The 16,421-nt window shown below is 48.6% G+C and overlaps 1 protein-coding gene across 1 annotated transcript; it reads right to left on the reverse strand.

Annotated features, from left to right (window-relative positions):
• Positions 1-3,875: 3,875 nt before the first annotated feature.
• Positions 3,876-5,006, reverse strand: HOXD4 (homeobox D4). Its single transcript, XM_058028228.1, has 2 exons — positions 4,589-5,006; positions 3,876-4,180 (listed from the first exon to the last, which is right to left on the reverse strand). Exons 1-2 carry the CDS (start codon positions 4,995-4,997, stop codon positions 3,876-3,878), a joined length of 714 nt encoding a protein of 237 aa, XP_057884211.1. The 5' UTR covers positions 4,998-5,006.
• Between the last annotated feature and the right edge of the window lie 11,415 nt (positions 5,007-16,421).

Here is a 16,421-nt window from a genome sequence, read left to right on the forward strand (position 1 = left end):
AAGTTTAAAGTCTCCAAGTTGTGTTTTCTTGTGATCTTTCTTTTGTATCCGCTGTCAAAGTGAGAGTTACTGCTCAGGGAAAACTACTGTCTGCATTGCAATTTCGAATTTCCATTTCTTTATTTAATTGATTCTTTCTAGGACTCACCTAAAAGAGACACATCTGTGTGGGCATCGAGGTGACTTCAGGTGTGGCTCCTCGCCTCCTACCACACATGCAGTTATCCAGGAGTCATTCTAGGAGGGCTTGTTAAATGCAAAGCAGCAGCAAATGGATGACAGGCACTTTTAACTGCAGCCCAAAAGTAAATATAGACTCCAGCTTGGCCTAGAGTCACACCATTATGGCTGAGGCAAACAGCAAACCTGTTCAAAGGGACATTTGGAAGGATGCTATGCAGAGTCACTCATCTCTTAACACTGTAATGATGGGAGGGAGCAGCATTTTCACAGAAGGGAGACCCACCTTGTAAGGACTGATTGTTCAAGGTACAAACCAGAATCTATTTCGCTACACCTTTTATTATTTCAGAAGTATGTGGAGGGCTTACATCAAAACTACAGGCGACAGTTAGTATAAATAACGCTTTAATCAGTGGCAGCAGAACATCAGCAAAGTCTATAAAAAGCATCACACTTTGACAGAGATGAGAGTGGCGCTGGACAATGCGACCGTTTAACAAAGGCTCCAATGCACAACGTTCACCCGCGATAAACGAAAATAATCAGCTTCCCTTCATACAAAAAATAACTCTGGAGGGTTACAATCATTGAAAAAAAAAAAAAAAAAAAAAAAACAAAAAAAAAAAAAAAACAACAAAAACCAGCTCAGGTTCGTTTTGCATGAAGATAACGACCAGTGGGTGCTGCTGGTCACTATTACATACATCCTGACCATTCAGAGCAATGGCAGCTGGAAACTATTTCTGTTTGGTGCTCTCTGCCTCCGCTTCACGCACTGTCCTGTCTTAGGGTGCAATCACACCTATGCAAACCTACGGTGCTCCAGCCCCGCTCAAAGGGGACGTGCAAACAGGGCTGTAAGAGCTGTGCCTGCTGAAGCCAACACTCGTCCTGCAGTTATTACCATTTCAAAAGACAATGAGACAAATTCTGCTCGCAGCTACATGCCTGTTTGACTTCAGTGGGCGGGGGAAGGAAATCTGGGAGCAGAAGTTGGTCCTTTAACTTCGGGAGCCATCTCGGTTGATTAGAAGCACAAAGCAAGGATTTGCTTATCCAAGGCCGGTATTTTCCAGGACTGTACCTCAGAGGCCCAAGTTGGTAGCTCTCTCTCGAATAACACTTTTGCCCTGCTCGCAGCCAACTTATCGGACTTTAGGAAAACAGCGGGGGTCCGGGAGGAGGATTTTCAAGAGTAGCCAGAGGGATTTTACTTCCCCACACCCCTTTTTCTTCTTTATTTTAATAGCTCTGTATGAAGAGCAAAAGGATGGCTTTGAGCATCTCTGGAGAGGAAAGGCCACTGCTGCAGGAACCTGGTGTAACAAAACTTGAAAACTTGGCTCAGGAATTCCCTCCTCAAGCGCTGCTGCTAGCTGCTCTCCATGCTAGAGAAAGGGAAGGGTAGTTTGGGTCCAAAAGGTTAAGGGTTTAGAGGTCACTCTTCCCGGCTGAAATACAACTAATCGAATAGAAAATTTGTCCTCTGGGTGAACCTGTTCCTGCAATTTAGCCGAACTTCAGTAAAATACCTTTTCAGCTTCTCAACGTGAAGGCGTCAGAAAAAAGACGTCTTTACTATGTATGAACTCGGTGCTTTTTGTCATAGAAACAATGATGCGAATAATGCGGGAATATCCATCTTTAATATCACGACGTGGAGATATTCAAGTATTGCCATGTGCAAGTCTGAGAACTGGGCTAACCCTAAGGAAGAACAAAGAGTTTTCTCCAGGCTCTAAAACAAAAGACCAAGTCTTAAAGACACTTTGCGGACTTCAAGGGATGAGAAAAGGGCAGAAATTAACTGCTGGCCACAGTTAACGTTGCCGAATACACTCTTGTTGAAAAGCTCGCCTTTTATTTTCGAATTAATTCAAGCCCATTTTGGCCAGCGTTTTCCCGAGCGAGCCCGGAGAGCCGTGAGTTCTCAGTGGGAAGCATCCAGCCTGGAGCAGGGCACGTTAACTCACCCCCTGCTCTTTCCACCTCCCTTCAGTGTTTGCTGAGTTTCCTTCTTCGCCACTTTTCTCTTTAATAAAGGGATCACCTCGTTACAATTTTGGCTCTGTGGTCCCTTTCCTAGGCTGCCCTGAGGGTGCAGGAGATAAGGGCTGAGCTTTAAAGCCGCCTGAGCAGAGGTGCAAGTGGCTCAGGGAGCTGGTTTGGTTTGGTAGTTACAGAGCACTAAAACTTTGGCAACCAGCAGTCAGGGACAAATTCGTGGGTATTAGACCAGCTCTGCTCCCATCCAAGCCTTTCATCTTTCCTGAAAGCAACTTGCTGAGATTTCCAGTCATTGCAGTCATGTGTCATGGTTTGCTTAAAAGCAATCACTGTTCTAAAAAGAAAAAAAAAAAAAAGCAACAAAAATCCCCACCAAAACCAGAAAAACCCCACCAAAACAACAACAACAAAAAAACTACCCAATCTTAAAAAAACACCCAAACCTATAAACTAAACAAACCAAAGCCATAAAAACCCAATATAAACCCAAAACAAAACAAACCAGCGACCCACATAGACTATGTCTCTCTAGCAGAAAAGAAATTTAAAATCCAGTTGAAAGAATGTGTTCAGCTTTCAGCTTTGAATGGCTCAGTTTATATCAGAAATTACATTAATTTTTCAGTCTGGGTTGCTCTTGTTTTTTTGTGGGGTTGGTTTTTTTTTTTTTGTGGCCTCGTCTCTTTCTTTTCCCTTTTTTTCTTTCCATTTTTAAATGAGGTATCGATGGTTTAAAGCACAGCGCTGAACAGAGCAGACTTTGGAAACAGATTTCAAGCCTGTTAGCTCTGGATGGCACACGGTAAGAAGCAGGAACACTTTTCCTATTCACAAAGATGGAAATTTAAAAACAAGGGTGGGGGGGAACAAGAAAGTTGTGTACGTTCAAGACAAGTAAACATTACATATGTGTTCATGAGACTGGGAAGGAAAAATCCTGTATTCCAGCTCCCTTTCCTCGTTTTTGGTTTGACTATTTTTCTTTTTGTCTTCATTCTTCTAAGCAACAAATAAATAAATACACTAACATTACCAGAACATAAAATAACCCGTTTTCACTTCATTTCTATGCACACTTTCTGAGACGTTATGGAAATGAGCAAGAATTTTCATTACACCGAGAAAGGTAAAGCAGCACAAAAAAAAAAAAAAAAAAAGTTCACAATTACTAGTCTTTATGTTCGAATAAAAGACTATGCTATGAATTTCCTGTCCTCAACTTGCCCAAAATGCATCCTCCCGAAATTGCATGGGATAAAAAGACAATTAAAAGTATAAATCCCAGAATAAAGCATCCAATCTTCACTTCAGAATTCAAAACTGAAACACAGGACAGTTTCATTTTCAATGATTTATTATTTTTTAAGGACAGAAGGTCTCATTTAATATTTTTCCCAATTCCCACTGCCTGCATGATGGTTTGTTTGTTTGTTTGTTTTTCCCTCTCTCTTTCTTTTCCTTTTTTTCTTTTTTTTTTTTTTTTTCCTTTTTTAGGTTGTGCTAGCAGAGGCAAATAAAATAAAGTCCAAAGTAGCGTCATTTTGTCTCCTTTGTACAACAGTACCTTAAAGAAAGATGACAGTTTCTCGTGTCCTTAGCTGCTACATGCAGGTTCTGCTTGGGCAGTGTCAGTTATGTACAGTACTGGTCAGAAGCGAAGGATGAAATGGAAAATTTCACCTCTTCTACAAAGTTGTCAAGTCAGTCTGATGGTCCTTGGAACCAGTTTGTAAATGGGGGTTTGAACCAGAGGAAGAAGATCTGCCCTTCGTGTTGGGCAGTTTGTGATCTTTTTTCCACTTCATTCTTCTGTTCTGAAACCAGATCTTGATCTGGCGCTCAGAGAGACACAAAGTGTGGGCTATCTCGATACGGCGGCGCCTGGTCAGGTACCTGTTAAAATGAAATTCTTTTTCCAGTTCTAGGACTTGCTGTCTGGTGTAAGCTGTGCGGGAGCGTTTAGGTTCCCCTCCGTTGTAATTGGGATTCACTGGGAAAAAAATACGGAGAACTTTTACAAAGCTAATCTTGACTTGCCGGTCCGACTTTACAAAAGAAAACCTTACGAGCTGCGAGCATGTGGCCGAGCTGGATTCGTCCCAGTCGCTTACAATGGCCGGGCTGCTGCTTTCCCCCCTCGTTTGAGGCAGGCACTACGGGCACACGCAGCTAGGTAGGCTGGGAGCCTCTAGAAGGCTCCTAAAATGGAGTTTTCTCCTGCACGCCAAAGCCCCGCATGGCCAACGGCCTATTTCCTCGGCAATAAAAATTTATGGCGAGTGTAATTGGCCACCTCGGCTTGAAAAGCTCGCCCACGAGCCTGGCAGGGACTCGGCAGAGCGCCGCTGAGGCCGATCGGAAGCAGGGGAGAGGAGCAAAGTAAGAAGAGGATCCTTACCCGAGTTAACATGGACTTTCTTCATCCAGGGATAAACTACTGCCGGCTGCTTTACTGCGGAGCCGTTTGGGGGTTTGAGGGCCGGCTGCTGGCTGCAGGCTCGCGGGTTGGGCATTGGAGGCGGTGGACAATGCTCTGCTGGGCCGGGGAAGTGGCTCGCCGGGCCGGATTGCTCCTGTCCGTGACCCCGCGGCTGCCCGGCAGAGCCCTGGGCATTGCTACAGCTAAAGGGCTGCTCGCTGTAGTTTGACCGTGGGTAGAGTCCCTGGTGCTGGAAATCAGCGCCCTGCGAGGCACTGTAGTACTCGGCCCCCTGCTCGCCTAAGTAGCTATTCTGCAAATATTCCTCGCAAGGAGGAAATTTGGGATCCACATACTTAGAGTTCACCATATACGAACTCATGGCCATTAATTTCTGAAGGTAGAAAATACTAATTTTTCTCGTGTTGTCTTTTTTTCCCCTGCCATAGAGCCCTCCTACTTGCTGTCAACTGAATAAAGTTAGGCGGGCATGTGACCGGCCCGGCCAATGGGGAGCCGGGCGCCCACCGCCGCATTTCCCCGCATTTCCAGCGATTCCTCTCAATAACATCCCTCTCACCGAATGACCCCCCTCTCCGGCGGGCCGCACCCGCAAACCAGGTACCGGAGGTGTGGGGGTACCCCGGGGCGGCGGCCGCTGCCCTGCCCACAGCCTTTTGTCTGAGCCGCCTTCCCCCAGCCCCGGGGGATGCTGCCCTGCCGTCCGAGCCGCTAGCCAGGATCGCCACCGGGGCTTGGTGCCTCGCTTTAAATAAAATAAGAAAAAGAATCGAAAGGAATATACAGAGCGATGAGCTGAAGCGGGGTTAAAAGGGAAGAAACTGATAAGCAGGCGAGGGAAAGAAAAGCCATCAAAGAAGAGGGTAATATGATGTACAATAGATCTGTCCTGTCTTTGTCTAGCAGAGGTCATCCAAAAGTTACCAGAATTTAGTTCTGCTGAATAAAATTAGGCAATCAGTAACTTCTCATTCACTTTCAAGCCTCAAAATATACGTGTGCAAACGTATGCGTGCACAGACGCAAACGCCAACATATATTTCTAAATCTACACATGTATGTATATAAAATCGTACAGATGGCAAGAAAGAGTTCACTTTTAACCACTAAAGTTCAATCAATTGAACTGGAGACGTCATTTAATTAGGTTAAAAATATCACGGGTTTAATGAGATAAATTCGGTCTTCATTCATCAATATCATTCCTGGAGCACAAGTAAATACATTCCAGCGAGGCGAATGCTGCTTTTGCTGCTGTCGTAAATATTTTGATGCGATCTGGACCCTTGACAGGGAAATTTTGCTAACGTCTCGCATATCTAGCTAATTTATGAGTATCTTATAAAAGACTCATTCACTGATTGGTAGATAATATCTTTTTTTTTTTTTTCTCCCAGAAATTTTGTAACTTCTGGTGAATTTAACTGTTTAGATTCAAAGATTGTCAGTGAGAGTTAGGACTGAACGACAACCGAAGTTTTAAGAAACGTCCTAAAACCTAGCAAATAGGAGCGAGGCAGCAAAACTTTTATAATTTCTGAGTGTTCAGCACGCACATGCCTCTTGATTCCGCCAGTATTTTAACTTCTAACCATCTGCAGAAAGGTGAAGTTTTTGCATCGACCATATATTCCCCTAGAATCGAATCTGTGACTATATGAATATCACACAAATTCGGTTCTACAGGGTATATATAGACAACGTAATAACATTCTGTTTTCATCTACAATATAGCAGGTCTCTGCAATTCTCTTAGTCTCTTACTGTCTTCTGAGGAATGCAAACTATTCTGCTGGGACTCAGTTCTGAAATACAGATTTGCAGGAAGGTGGGATTTCAGAAAAGATTCACGCTTGTTATTATTGCTGCAATAGAGCTACACAACCCTCCACCAATTCAAAGCGACGAATTTCGCCTACCAAATTCTCAGAAAGACCTGCCGCTTTCTTTAAATTCTCTGCCACTTACGTCCTCGCTATGGAAAATGGACGTGGTCAGTCAAATTGCGCTATTTAGAGTGATAATGGTTCAAGTAATTTAGCTAGGAGTCTTTAAATATTTAGGCTAACACGAATCTGAAAAGATTCTCCATAATTAGAAATTCCCCCAAAATAAAAAAGAATTTCTGAAAAATCGAAACAGAAGCAAAACAGCCGACAACAGAAACAGCGGTTGGTGAAAAAGATGAGGTTAAAAGCTGGAGTTAGTTGCTCTCGGGAAAAAGAGAGTTTCCAAATTTACCTTCATCCTATTATGCTGGTCTAGCTATTATCCCCGCGATCTGCCTGCGAGCCTTAGCCTCGCACCCTCCCAGGTTTTCCCTGCCGTAGCGTTTATGGTGAAGGGCAGGGCGAGAGGTCAGCCGAAATCATTTACAAACATATCACAAAGTTTCATTATTTTTACTTTGTCGACAGCGGCACACAGGAGTACAAAAGTTCATGAATTGTGTCTGACCCAGCTCCTCACTGCTGTCCTGCGGTCAACCTCTTCTCCTTCCACTATTTAAAACAGGCACCATAAGGACAAATAATGGTGCGGGTGTGATACATCCAACCACTGCGGAGGGCAGATTTGGGGGTGTTGCGCTTATCCGAGCGATGTGCACCGGGTTGTTTGGCTGCCTCCAGCTCCCAAGCGCCTGAGCTGGGAGATGCTATTTTCAAACGCCTGCTTTCCTACCACTGCGGCGGTGCCTCCTTCGCAGCAAGTGCAACCCAAAACGACTTTAAATCCTTCATCTCCCCCCGGATTCTTCGAATCCCTACCCAGCTATTTTCAGCATCTCTCCCGCCTTCGCATCCTTTCTCTGAGGGGAGAGGGGACCCCCCCCGCCCTCGCGGGGGTTGTTTAGCACCCGGCTGAACTGGCAGGGTAACTCCCCTCCGCCCCCCAAAGAGAGCTCTCCTTTGGGGCAGCCCCCGGGCGCGGACCAGCCCGCCTAGGGCTGCCCAGGGAGCAGCGAGGGAGCTGGGGAAGCAGCAGCTCCCCGTTCTGCTTAATACTACACATTTTCATATTTGTTAGACGCTGTGACCTGCGTTTCACCTTATTGCACGACTTGCTCAGACAGGTCAAAGCCAAAGAGTTATTGATGAACAAAAGCGTTATATATTCACCTCCTGTTCAACTGCCCATACAAAATACTTTTGATCTATCAGGCTTTTTGTATTCTGGTTCATAATCAGTATGCTAAATGTACGTTGGCAGAAAACAAGTAATCCATACATTTAGGGCCGACCCTGAAATAAAATGCCAAGGGCGTCTAAGTAGCACAGGACTGAGCTATGGGGGAAGGAAAGTTACCTATGGAACACAATTAAAATTGCAACGCTGAAGGCGATTCTTTAGCTTGTATTTATGGGACTCGAAAACCAATATTGCAATGGAAGACAAAAAGACCGGGAGAAGCTTGGCACATACAGTGAAATAGATTATTTATCAGGAAACAGGGAGAGGAAGCGGAGAAACGCAAACAAACACACACGCAAACACTCCTCTCCTTCACATGCTCCGGGTCAGAGCCGGGCTGCCAGAAACGGGAAGGGCGATGTACAACCTAATGCATCTCCAAATACCGCAGTCTTTCTCTCCCTCTTTGAGAGACAAGCCGGTCTCAGCCTGGAAGACCAGGACCAATGCACCCAGCTCCTCACTGGAGCCAGAAAGGTTCAACAGCAGCTCCAGATACACACTGATCTTCTGCCCTCCCCTCGGTCCCCCTGGCGCAGCTCAGGCAGGACCATTTGGGATGCGAAAACCCCTACAGTAAAAGATTGCCCTGCTAAGCTCTGATACCCATTCTATTCCGTGCCTTCACAGCATCTAAATCCGCGTTAGAGTCTGCCTTGCCCCGAGACCTCTCGCACCAGCAGACCAACCCTACTGCCCGCAGACCCGGGCTGCAGCTGGGCTGCCCCGGCTCGCCAGCCCCGACCGCCCCGGCCCCTGCCGCCTCCTTCACCCCGCCAGCCGCCTGTGCCAAACGAGGGGAACAGCAGAAAGCAGGCACAGCTCTGCTTGGGACCCCGTCTGCAGAAAAGAGTGGGAGTAGCCAAGGTTATGAGGTGCTGGGATACAACGTGATCCGTCTGGATTCTGCACAGGGAGGCGCTGTACAGTCCCGCCGAGTTAAAATGGAAACGCTGCTAATTGCTTTGGAGTGCTTAAAAGCAGGACGACACCTGTACAGCCCTGTAATAAACCCCCAGGAGACTGCACCTCTGCTTTTAATGCTAGCCAGGATTATGACATGGTACCACAAACTGACTCCACAAGAACCTTCCCATGCTGACATAGTCCTTTCTCTTTTTTCCTTTTTTATTTTTTTTTCTTTTTTTTGGGGGGGGGAGGGGTGGTGGAGGAGGAGAAGGAAGAAATATCCATCAGGAATCATAGTTTGCGGGTTTTTTAGGTCTGGAGGGAAGAACCAGGATTTTCGAATAACACAAACTACAAGAAATAAAAGGTTACTTACTGTGGATGTTCTTCCATGCTGCAGAACCTGTTGCAATAAAAACGTTTGTTACTGTTGTATTCCACATACGGGTGATATTTCTGGAGCACAATTACAAACCACGTTTGATAGATGAAGGCAGAGAGGAGCTGGTGGTAAATCCTGCAAGCAGAGGAGTGGTGGGATGGAAGCCCCTTCCAAATGAGGACCACGTTGCATTCAGGCAGTTTTTTATGAATACACGCTTTCCCTGTGCCTGGGGTGTGATCTTTCACTTTTAATATTCATAGTCTAAATTTTATACGGGATAATTTCTAAAGAAATTAAGAGCCAGACCTCCTTCTTTCACTAATGGAAAAGAATAACAAAGGCCTTTTTTTTTTTTTTTTTTTGTTCTGTGGGAATCCAGTCGCATTCAGATCACCTTTGCCAAACCATCACCCACAAAATACGCCACGCAGCATTACATCCGTGCTAAACACAGAAAAACCTATAAATTTATCAGAATAAATATAGGATTACTCCAAAATAGTTCTCTTTTAGGATCACCTAATTAACCTCTGAGTAACCACGAGACACGCGCCTTTGTTTGCATTATAGAAGGATAGATTTGACTTCAACTTTCCTTCAAATATTTTATTAAATCTATTCAAAGATCACATAAGGGAAGCAAACCCACACGTTTAGTCTAATTCTCCTGAAACTCGTCATATATTTAAAAGTAAATACTACTGGGGGGTTCTTTTCTGTTAGCGATTTTTCATCTCCTGTATTGCCTTCCTACGATATCTTGGCGAGTTATTGTATTAAACACAGAGCATTTGCCTCCGTATCAATACTTCACTGCATAGAGGTTCCCAAGACCTTTCTTGTTAATTTAATTATTTCTTTTTTTGTTGTTGTTTTTTTTAAGTTCTGCCCACTCTAGGTAACATTCATAGCCTGCGAGGAGAGTGGATTAATATCAGTATTTTGGCACTAAGCATCCCCTTACGGAGCCTTTCCTTTTATCTTCAATTTTTATTAAAATAAATGGCTTTTATTTAAAAAAAAAATAATAATTTAAAAAGCTTATCTCCATTTAAGAAACGCCATCAAATTCGGAAATGTCAGGCAGAGCAGCCGGCTGGCCCCGGCGCGGCCGCAGCACCTGAGGGTACCTGCGGGTTCCGGAGCCGCGGCGGGCGGGCAGCGCTGCCGCCCCGCTCCGGTGAGAGCCCGGGCCCGAGCCCGAGCGGCGGAGGGAGGCGGATTGCGGACTTACTGTGCGCTCCCCCCGCGGCCTGGGGGACCCGGGAGCAGAGGTGCCTGCGCGCTCGCATTCCGCCGACGGTTCCCTGCTAACACTTTCCCGATTACTGCTTCCAGGAACGAAAGCATCTGCACTTGTATGCTCTTAAACTAATTTATGGTGGGAATTATATTTTGGCTTGTCAACTCTCAAGCCATAAAACAAAGTTTATTGGAATCACGTGCTTCTAAATAGCCACTCAGGACTTATCTCTGTGGAACCATAAATAACCTTCAGCTTTAAACTTTTATTCGCTAAATAAAGGTTCTCTGAATCTGTCCTATAAAATGGGACCGGGTCGAAATAGCGGGGATGGGTGGAAGCTCAGCTGCATGGCGTTATGCCGGCCTTTTTGAGGAGCGTGTTTTAGGAAAAGCTGCAAAGGGGACTTAGTGCTCCCAAGGTGCTCTTGGGAAAGGAGCTGGGCGTGTTTTCTGTGGGTACCAGTTCAAACCTTTCTTTACAGCTCTTGGGGTACAAGGAAGCACATCTTTAGGAGGAAATAAAAAAAAAAGTCCCACAAAAAAAAAAAAACCAAAAAAACCAACCAACCAACCAAACAAACAAAAAAAAAAAACCAAAAACAAAACAAAACAAAACAAAACAAAAAAAAAAAAAAAAAAAAAAAAAAAAAAGAAAAAAACCCAACCAAAACAAAACCAAAAAACCCCAAACCAACTGAAAGATGGAACCTCTTCTCCCTTTCCTGGATGTTTATGGCATTTTGGTGAGGCTCCCCTGCAAAACGGCTTTGAGTCATTCATCTCAAAGCTTGGGAGAGCTGTGCCAGGGGCTGCAGGTTCGCCGGGCACCCGAGGGACCTTTGTAAGTGACCAAACTGCTGCCAAGAGTGAGTGCACAGGGCTTCGGAAAGGGAGAAAGTGTGAAGCCTGCCACAATGAGATCTTTGAGGACTGGAAGTTTAAGGACGGTTATAAAGCAATAAAAGAGCCCTGGTGTGAAGGGAGCAGGGTGTGAGCTCGCAAATGAGAATTTCAAGGAGCCCGAGCACAGGAAGTCAAATGTCCCAGGCAGTCACACAGCATGAAGAAACTCGGGCATCAGCTCCCAATCTATCATGGCTAAGATGGGGACGTCGGAGCGGCCAGCAGCTCCTGGTGCATCCCAGGAAGGGTTCGTGCCTTCCCAGAGGGCGGGGAGCTGTGTCAGCCCCGCCGGGACCGGCCCCTGCAGAGGGGACACGGCCCTCGCCCGGCCCGGGGGTGAGAGTGCGCCTCCGCCCGGGGGCTCGGCTCTGGAAAACGAGCAAAATGCAATTCCCTGCTGGGTGGTGGCACCAACTGAGTGGTGCCTGTTAACGCTAGAGTCTGCTCTTACTTATGAAGTCACCCAAAAGGGCCGGCTCAGCTCTCTCTATATTTTTTAGATGGCTCCAGTCACAGCTGAACAATTTCTCTTCCTTCAGATAACAAGAGGCATCCCCAGGTCCTTCCCTGCTCCTTCTTTATGATCCAGCAGAGTGGCTTTGCATTCCACTATTTTTCTTGCTCTTTGCAAGCCCTTACTCACAAAGCATTGCCTTCATGGTTTTTCAGTGGCCTAAGCTGTGCAAGAGCCCTTTCCTCTCCCCTGCCCAGGACAGCTGGCAGGGTCAGTGCACAAGGTGGCATTTCAGACACAGTGCATGGTCTGAGAAGCTTTATCAGGCCCAGGGGCTGCAGCCAGCCATCCCAGAAAAAGGAATGGGCTGCCTTGCGTGGGGATGACTGCAGGGTCTCTGTCAGCTGGTGCACGGCCTGCGCTCCCAGTCCTGGGCAGGCAGAGGGACAAGTTCCCCGGAGCTCCCTGAGCCCTGCTCAGGCACCTGGGCCTGGCCACAGTGGGCCCTGGATCAGGCTTTGTGCTGGCCTCCAGCTGCCTCCTCCCCAAACACATCACCCCCACTGGCCTCTGGAAGAAGGGCTTCAGCAGCAGGCAGCTGCAGGGAGCCAAAGTGGCCACACCTGGAGAGAGGAAAGAAAAGGCTGAGTGGTGGGACAGGAGGGGTGGGGTGTAATGAGAAAGTGCAATAAAACGTGGGGGAAAGAGTTTGGGACAAGAAGTAGGAATGCAGAATCGAGTGTGTTTGCACCAGGCCTGGCCCTGAGTGCTGGGTATGGCACAGGTCAGGCCCCAGGCAGCCATGGGTGGGCTCCAGGCCCTGTGCAATACTGTGAGCATCACATCCCTCCCTCAGTGTCTGTGAATGCTTCAGCTCTCTTGGCCTGTCTCGTGGCAAGAGAAGGCCATGGTTTGGAGATGAGAGACTGCCTGGCATGTGCAGGAGAGGAGCCTTGGACAGGCAGGTGGCATGGCAGCGAATGGGGTGGCCCGGGCTGGGCATGTGCTTCAGACACACGTGTCCAGGACATGGGGCTGTGAAAGATGAGGCTGTGAGACAGTGAGGAGTTGATGATTGAGATACAGCTCCCTCTCAGTTAAGGACAAGACAAATGTTTCAGTAACTGAGTAATTCTAGCCATGAGATTTTTGAAGTGGGAATTAGAACGATTTTCACATTTCCTATTCTAAAATGCAGATGTGAAATTTGACTTTGAAGCTCTGGCCAGTTCATTCTCTAGGCTTTTATGCAAGTTTTCATATTTGGGGCTGATGATCTGGAGACAGATAAGAGGTGTAATGACATAACACAGTAACAATTGGTTTCCCTCTGGTAATTGTGATAAAGAGGTTGGGGGAATAGAATCACATGTGCATGCCGCCATCGCTCTCAGTGCGACTTGACAGACACGACGACTGGCATCCTACCCTGAGGACCACACTGCCGGAAAATTACAGGCTCCATCTCTGACTTTGAAGACCTATTAAGCACCTTGATAGCGTCCAACGCATTTTGCCCCTCCGCTTTTATCATAACCCCGACTTTTCAAGAGTCACCTCGTCGCCCATGCCCTGGCAGAGCAGGATGTGGGCATGCAAAGTCCCCTGCCTGCAGCACCCCACGCCCGCAGGCAGATCCGGGGGCAGCGGAGGCCCGGAGCGGGCAGGGCGGCGTCGAGCCGCGCCTCAACATCAAACGGGGCAGCGGCGGCGACACCTCGGGTCCGCGGGGGAAGAGGGCGAGGAGTGCGGGGCAGGGAGGGGAGGCCGGGGGCCGTGGGAGCGCCCCGCCGGGGCAGGCACGGCCCGTGGGGGTGGGTGCCGCCAGGGTCGTGTCCGGGCACGGCTGGGGAAGGTGAAGCCTGCAGGCAGCAGGAGAGGCGGAGGCAGGGAGCTCCGCCGGGCCCCGGCTTGCAGGAGGCAAGGGAGGGTGCGCGGGGGCCGGGGGCTGCGCCCGCGGGAAGGGAGCCGGCGGGAAGGAGGGTGCTCTGGCACCCGCATCAAAGGAGCGGGGAGGGAAGAGGCGGGTGCCCGACATCAAAGCGCGGGCTGGTGACCGGGAGGGCAGCGGGGCACAAGGGGGGAGCCCCGCGGCACCGCGGGTCAGGCGGGGAGAGCGAGGGCGCGCCGGGGTCTGCGGACCCGGGTGAGAACGGGAAATCTCGGCGCTGGAGGGAGTGGGACAGCCGGGTGGCGGCTTGAGGCGCCCGAGGAGGGCGGTGGAGCCCCGCCCCTGTCCCCCTCCCGCCGGTGGGCCTGTGCCGCGGACAGGCGGGCGGCAGGGCACGGGCCCGGTGCTGGCGGCGGGCCCCTCGCCCCGCGGAGGGGAGAGCGGCCAGGCTTGTCCTAGAGCGCCTTCTCCTGGAAGAGGCCGTGAGACAGGAGGGCTGGTGGCGGCGGCCGGGGCCTGTCGCGCCCCCGGCGGTGGCTCCGCGGCCCGGCCCGGCGGCCCTGAGGGGGAGCGCGGGCAGGTGAGCGCGTCCCGCTCCGTCGGGGCGGGCGCCCACCCGCGGACAGAGGCGGCGGAGCCAGGCCGGGCTGGCGCTGAGGGGACCCCGCCGCCCCTCGCTGCGCCCTGGCAGGCTCCAGCTCCGGGCGTGGGGCGCTGGGCAGGCACCGCGGGCCGCCTCCCCTTCCCGCCGCACCCTCCCCCGCGTGATGGGAGGCGAGCGCTGGGCTCGGGCAGAGCCTGCTGCCGCTGAATGCACTTTTATTGCCTCTTGTCTCTCGCAGGGACCCTTCCTCTGCGCCCCGCCCGGCCTCCGCGACCTGCTGCAATGTTTATTGCGCCTCATCTTTTCCTTTCGCTTCCTGTTTTTTCCTCTCCCGCTCCAGCAGCATTGAGTGCCGCACTGCAGTAGAGCAGTAAATACCTTTAACAGCTGCCTGCCAACCGAGGGGTGAAATACCGTCTTTGTTCGGGTTTCTTTTTCTGTCCCAAGCGCACATAAAACACCCTGTGGGAATCATATTTTTGGGGGGAACGAGAAAATGAATCGGCGGGATTTTCAGTTCTTAAGAACGCAAAACCAACATAGATATCTTCGCCTAGTCTCATCGGGTTTCCCGGGCCCGCAGTTCACAACGCACCCTCCTCCTTGCACCAAAGCCCTGCCAGGCTGGGGGAACAGAGGCTGCCCTTCTCTTCCATGCAACCTGCAGCAGCTAAGCGGGAGCCAACCTGGCTTCCCGAATGGCAGCGGGTGCCAGCGGTGCCCCGGCACTGACAGGGACAGGGGGCTGCCGCTTCCTGCCAGCTGCTTTGTGATTATGGTGTTTTTATACTGCCCGTGCGTCAGTAAAGGGTGCACTGGGGATCGGCTGTTTCCTTTCAACACGCGCACACACACTAAAAAAAAAAAAAAAAAAAAAAAAAGAGAGAAAGAAAAAAGAAAAGAAAGAAAAATGAAAGAAAGAAAAAAAGAGTACAACTTTGTCAAGCAAGTGCAAGAAATTTGACTGTGAATCTTGTACTCCAAAAATTTCAGCACACCAACACCTCTTATGCCATGTTTATAGGTGCATAAATAGATATAAAAATACAGTCCTCATATGTGCCATATATATATAAACAAGTAAATATAAATATATATATGTGCCATATATATAAAGGCGTATTTGTTTGCTATGAGTGCTTACAATTCCATAGGCGTGTTTAAGAACATGAGTAGACCTATGTATACTTTAAAGTTAATAATAAATAAATAAATAAATACACACATACATCTGATAAGGAAAAGAATAAGAGCAAAAGCAAGCCAGGAAGGAAGCCATTTAGAAAAAAGCCGAATTCCCACATGAACCAGTGGAATCATAAATGCATGTGTATATCCGTATGTGTCAGCAGATGGACTCGCAGACACACACATACATATTAGAATTCGTTAGAACATCCTGCTTTTGTTTTTTTTTCTTTTCCCCAGGCTACGAATAATTTCAAAACAACTCAAGGACGAGATTTTCCGAAGTTTTTGGAGAGATTTATAGTCAAGTAGCTATAATTACTGTGTCACCTAGGAGGGATTCTGAGAGTGAAACCTAACGCAGCGCATATTTTCCACGTTACTCTTGAAGACTGTTGCTATGTTGAAAACGATTCGTCCCAAATAATCCCCAAGTCCTGCAGGAGCGCAGGGCGGCCGGCTGTGCAAACAGGCAGAGCGTGGGGGACAGGGATCCTATCGCTGACTGCAGCGGGGCTCGGGCTCAGCAGGCTGCGGGGTGCTCGGGGCTGGATTAAACAACAATTTCTTCCGTGGGTTCAAAACATGTACTCGGGGCACGACTGGCACCTTTGCACCCTCGCCGTGTATTGTGTAGCCGGGCGTTCTGCTTTGCCGTTAATTAGCTGGCTGCTTTCGGGGTAAATGGCGAGTGGGTGAATTCCTGCAGTGCAACAGCACGGTGCACTGCAGCCACCGAGCATCGATGTGAACGCTAAACAACAAACGGCGGCTTTTCCACCGTGCACTCACAGTTCGGAAGTAAGATGGAATGAGTAAAGTATATGTACACTCGCAACAACATACTCCCAAAGAGTATGTGTTCTGCAGAGAGAAATGGACGTGTGGATACGATATATATGTATGAATATAGGTAAGGTGAATACGGATGTATATACACATATGGGTAACGCAGGAATAGTTAGCTATTCTATCCCCTCGACACATTTTAAAATAAACCTAAGGATTTGTTGTTGGGTT

Source organism: Melospiza georgiana, chromosome 7 (genome assembly GCF_028018845.1).
Source record: "Melospiza georgiana isolate bMelGeo1 chromosome 7, bMelGeo1.pri, whole genome shotgun sequence".
Classification (NCBI taxonomy): domain Eukaryota; kingdom Metazoa; phylum Chordata; class Aves; order Passeriformes; family Passerellidae; genus Melospiza; species Melospiza georgiana.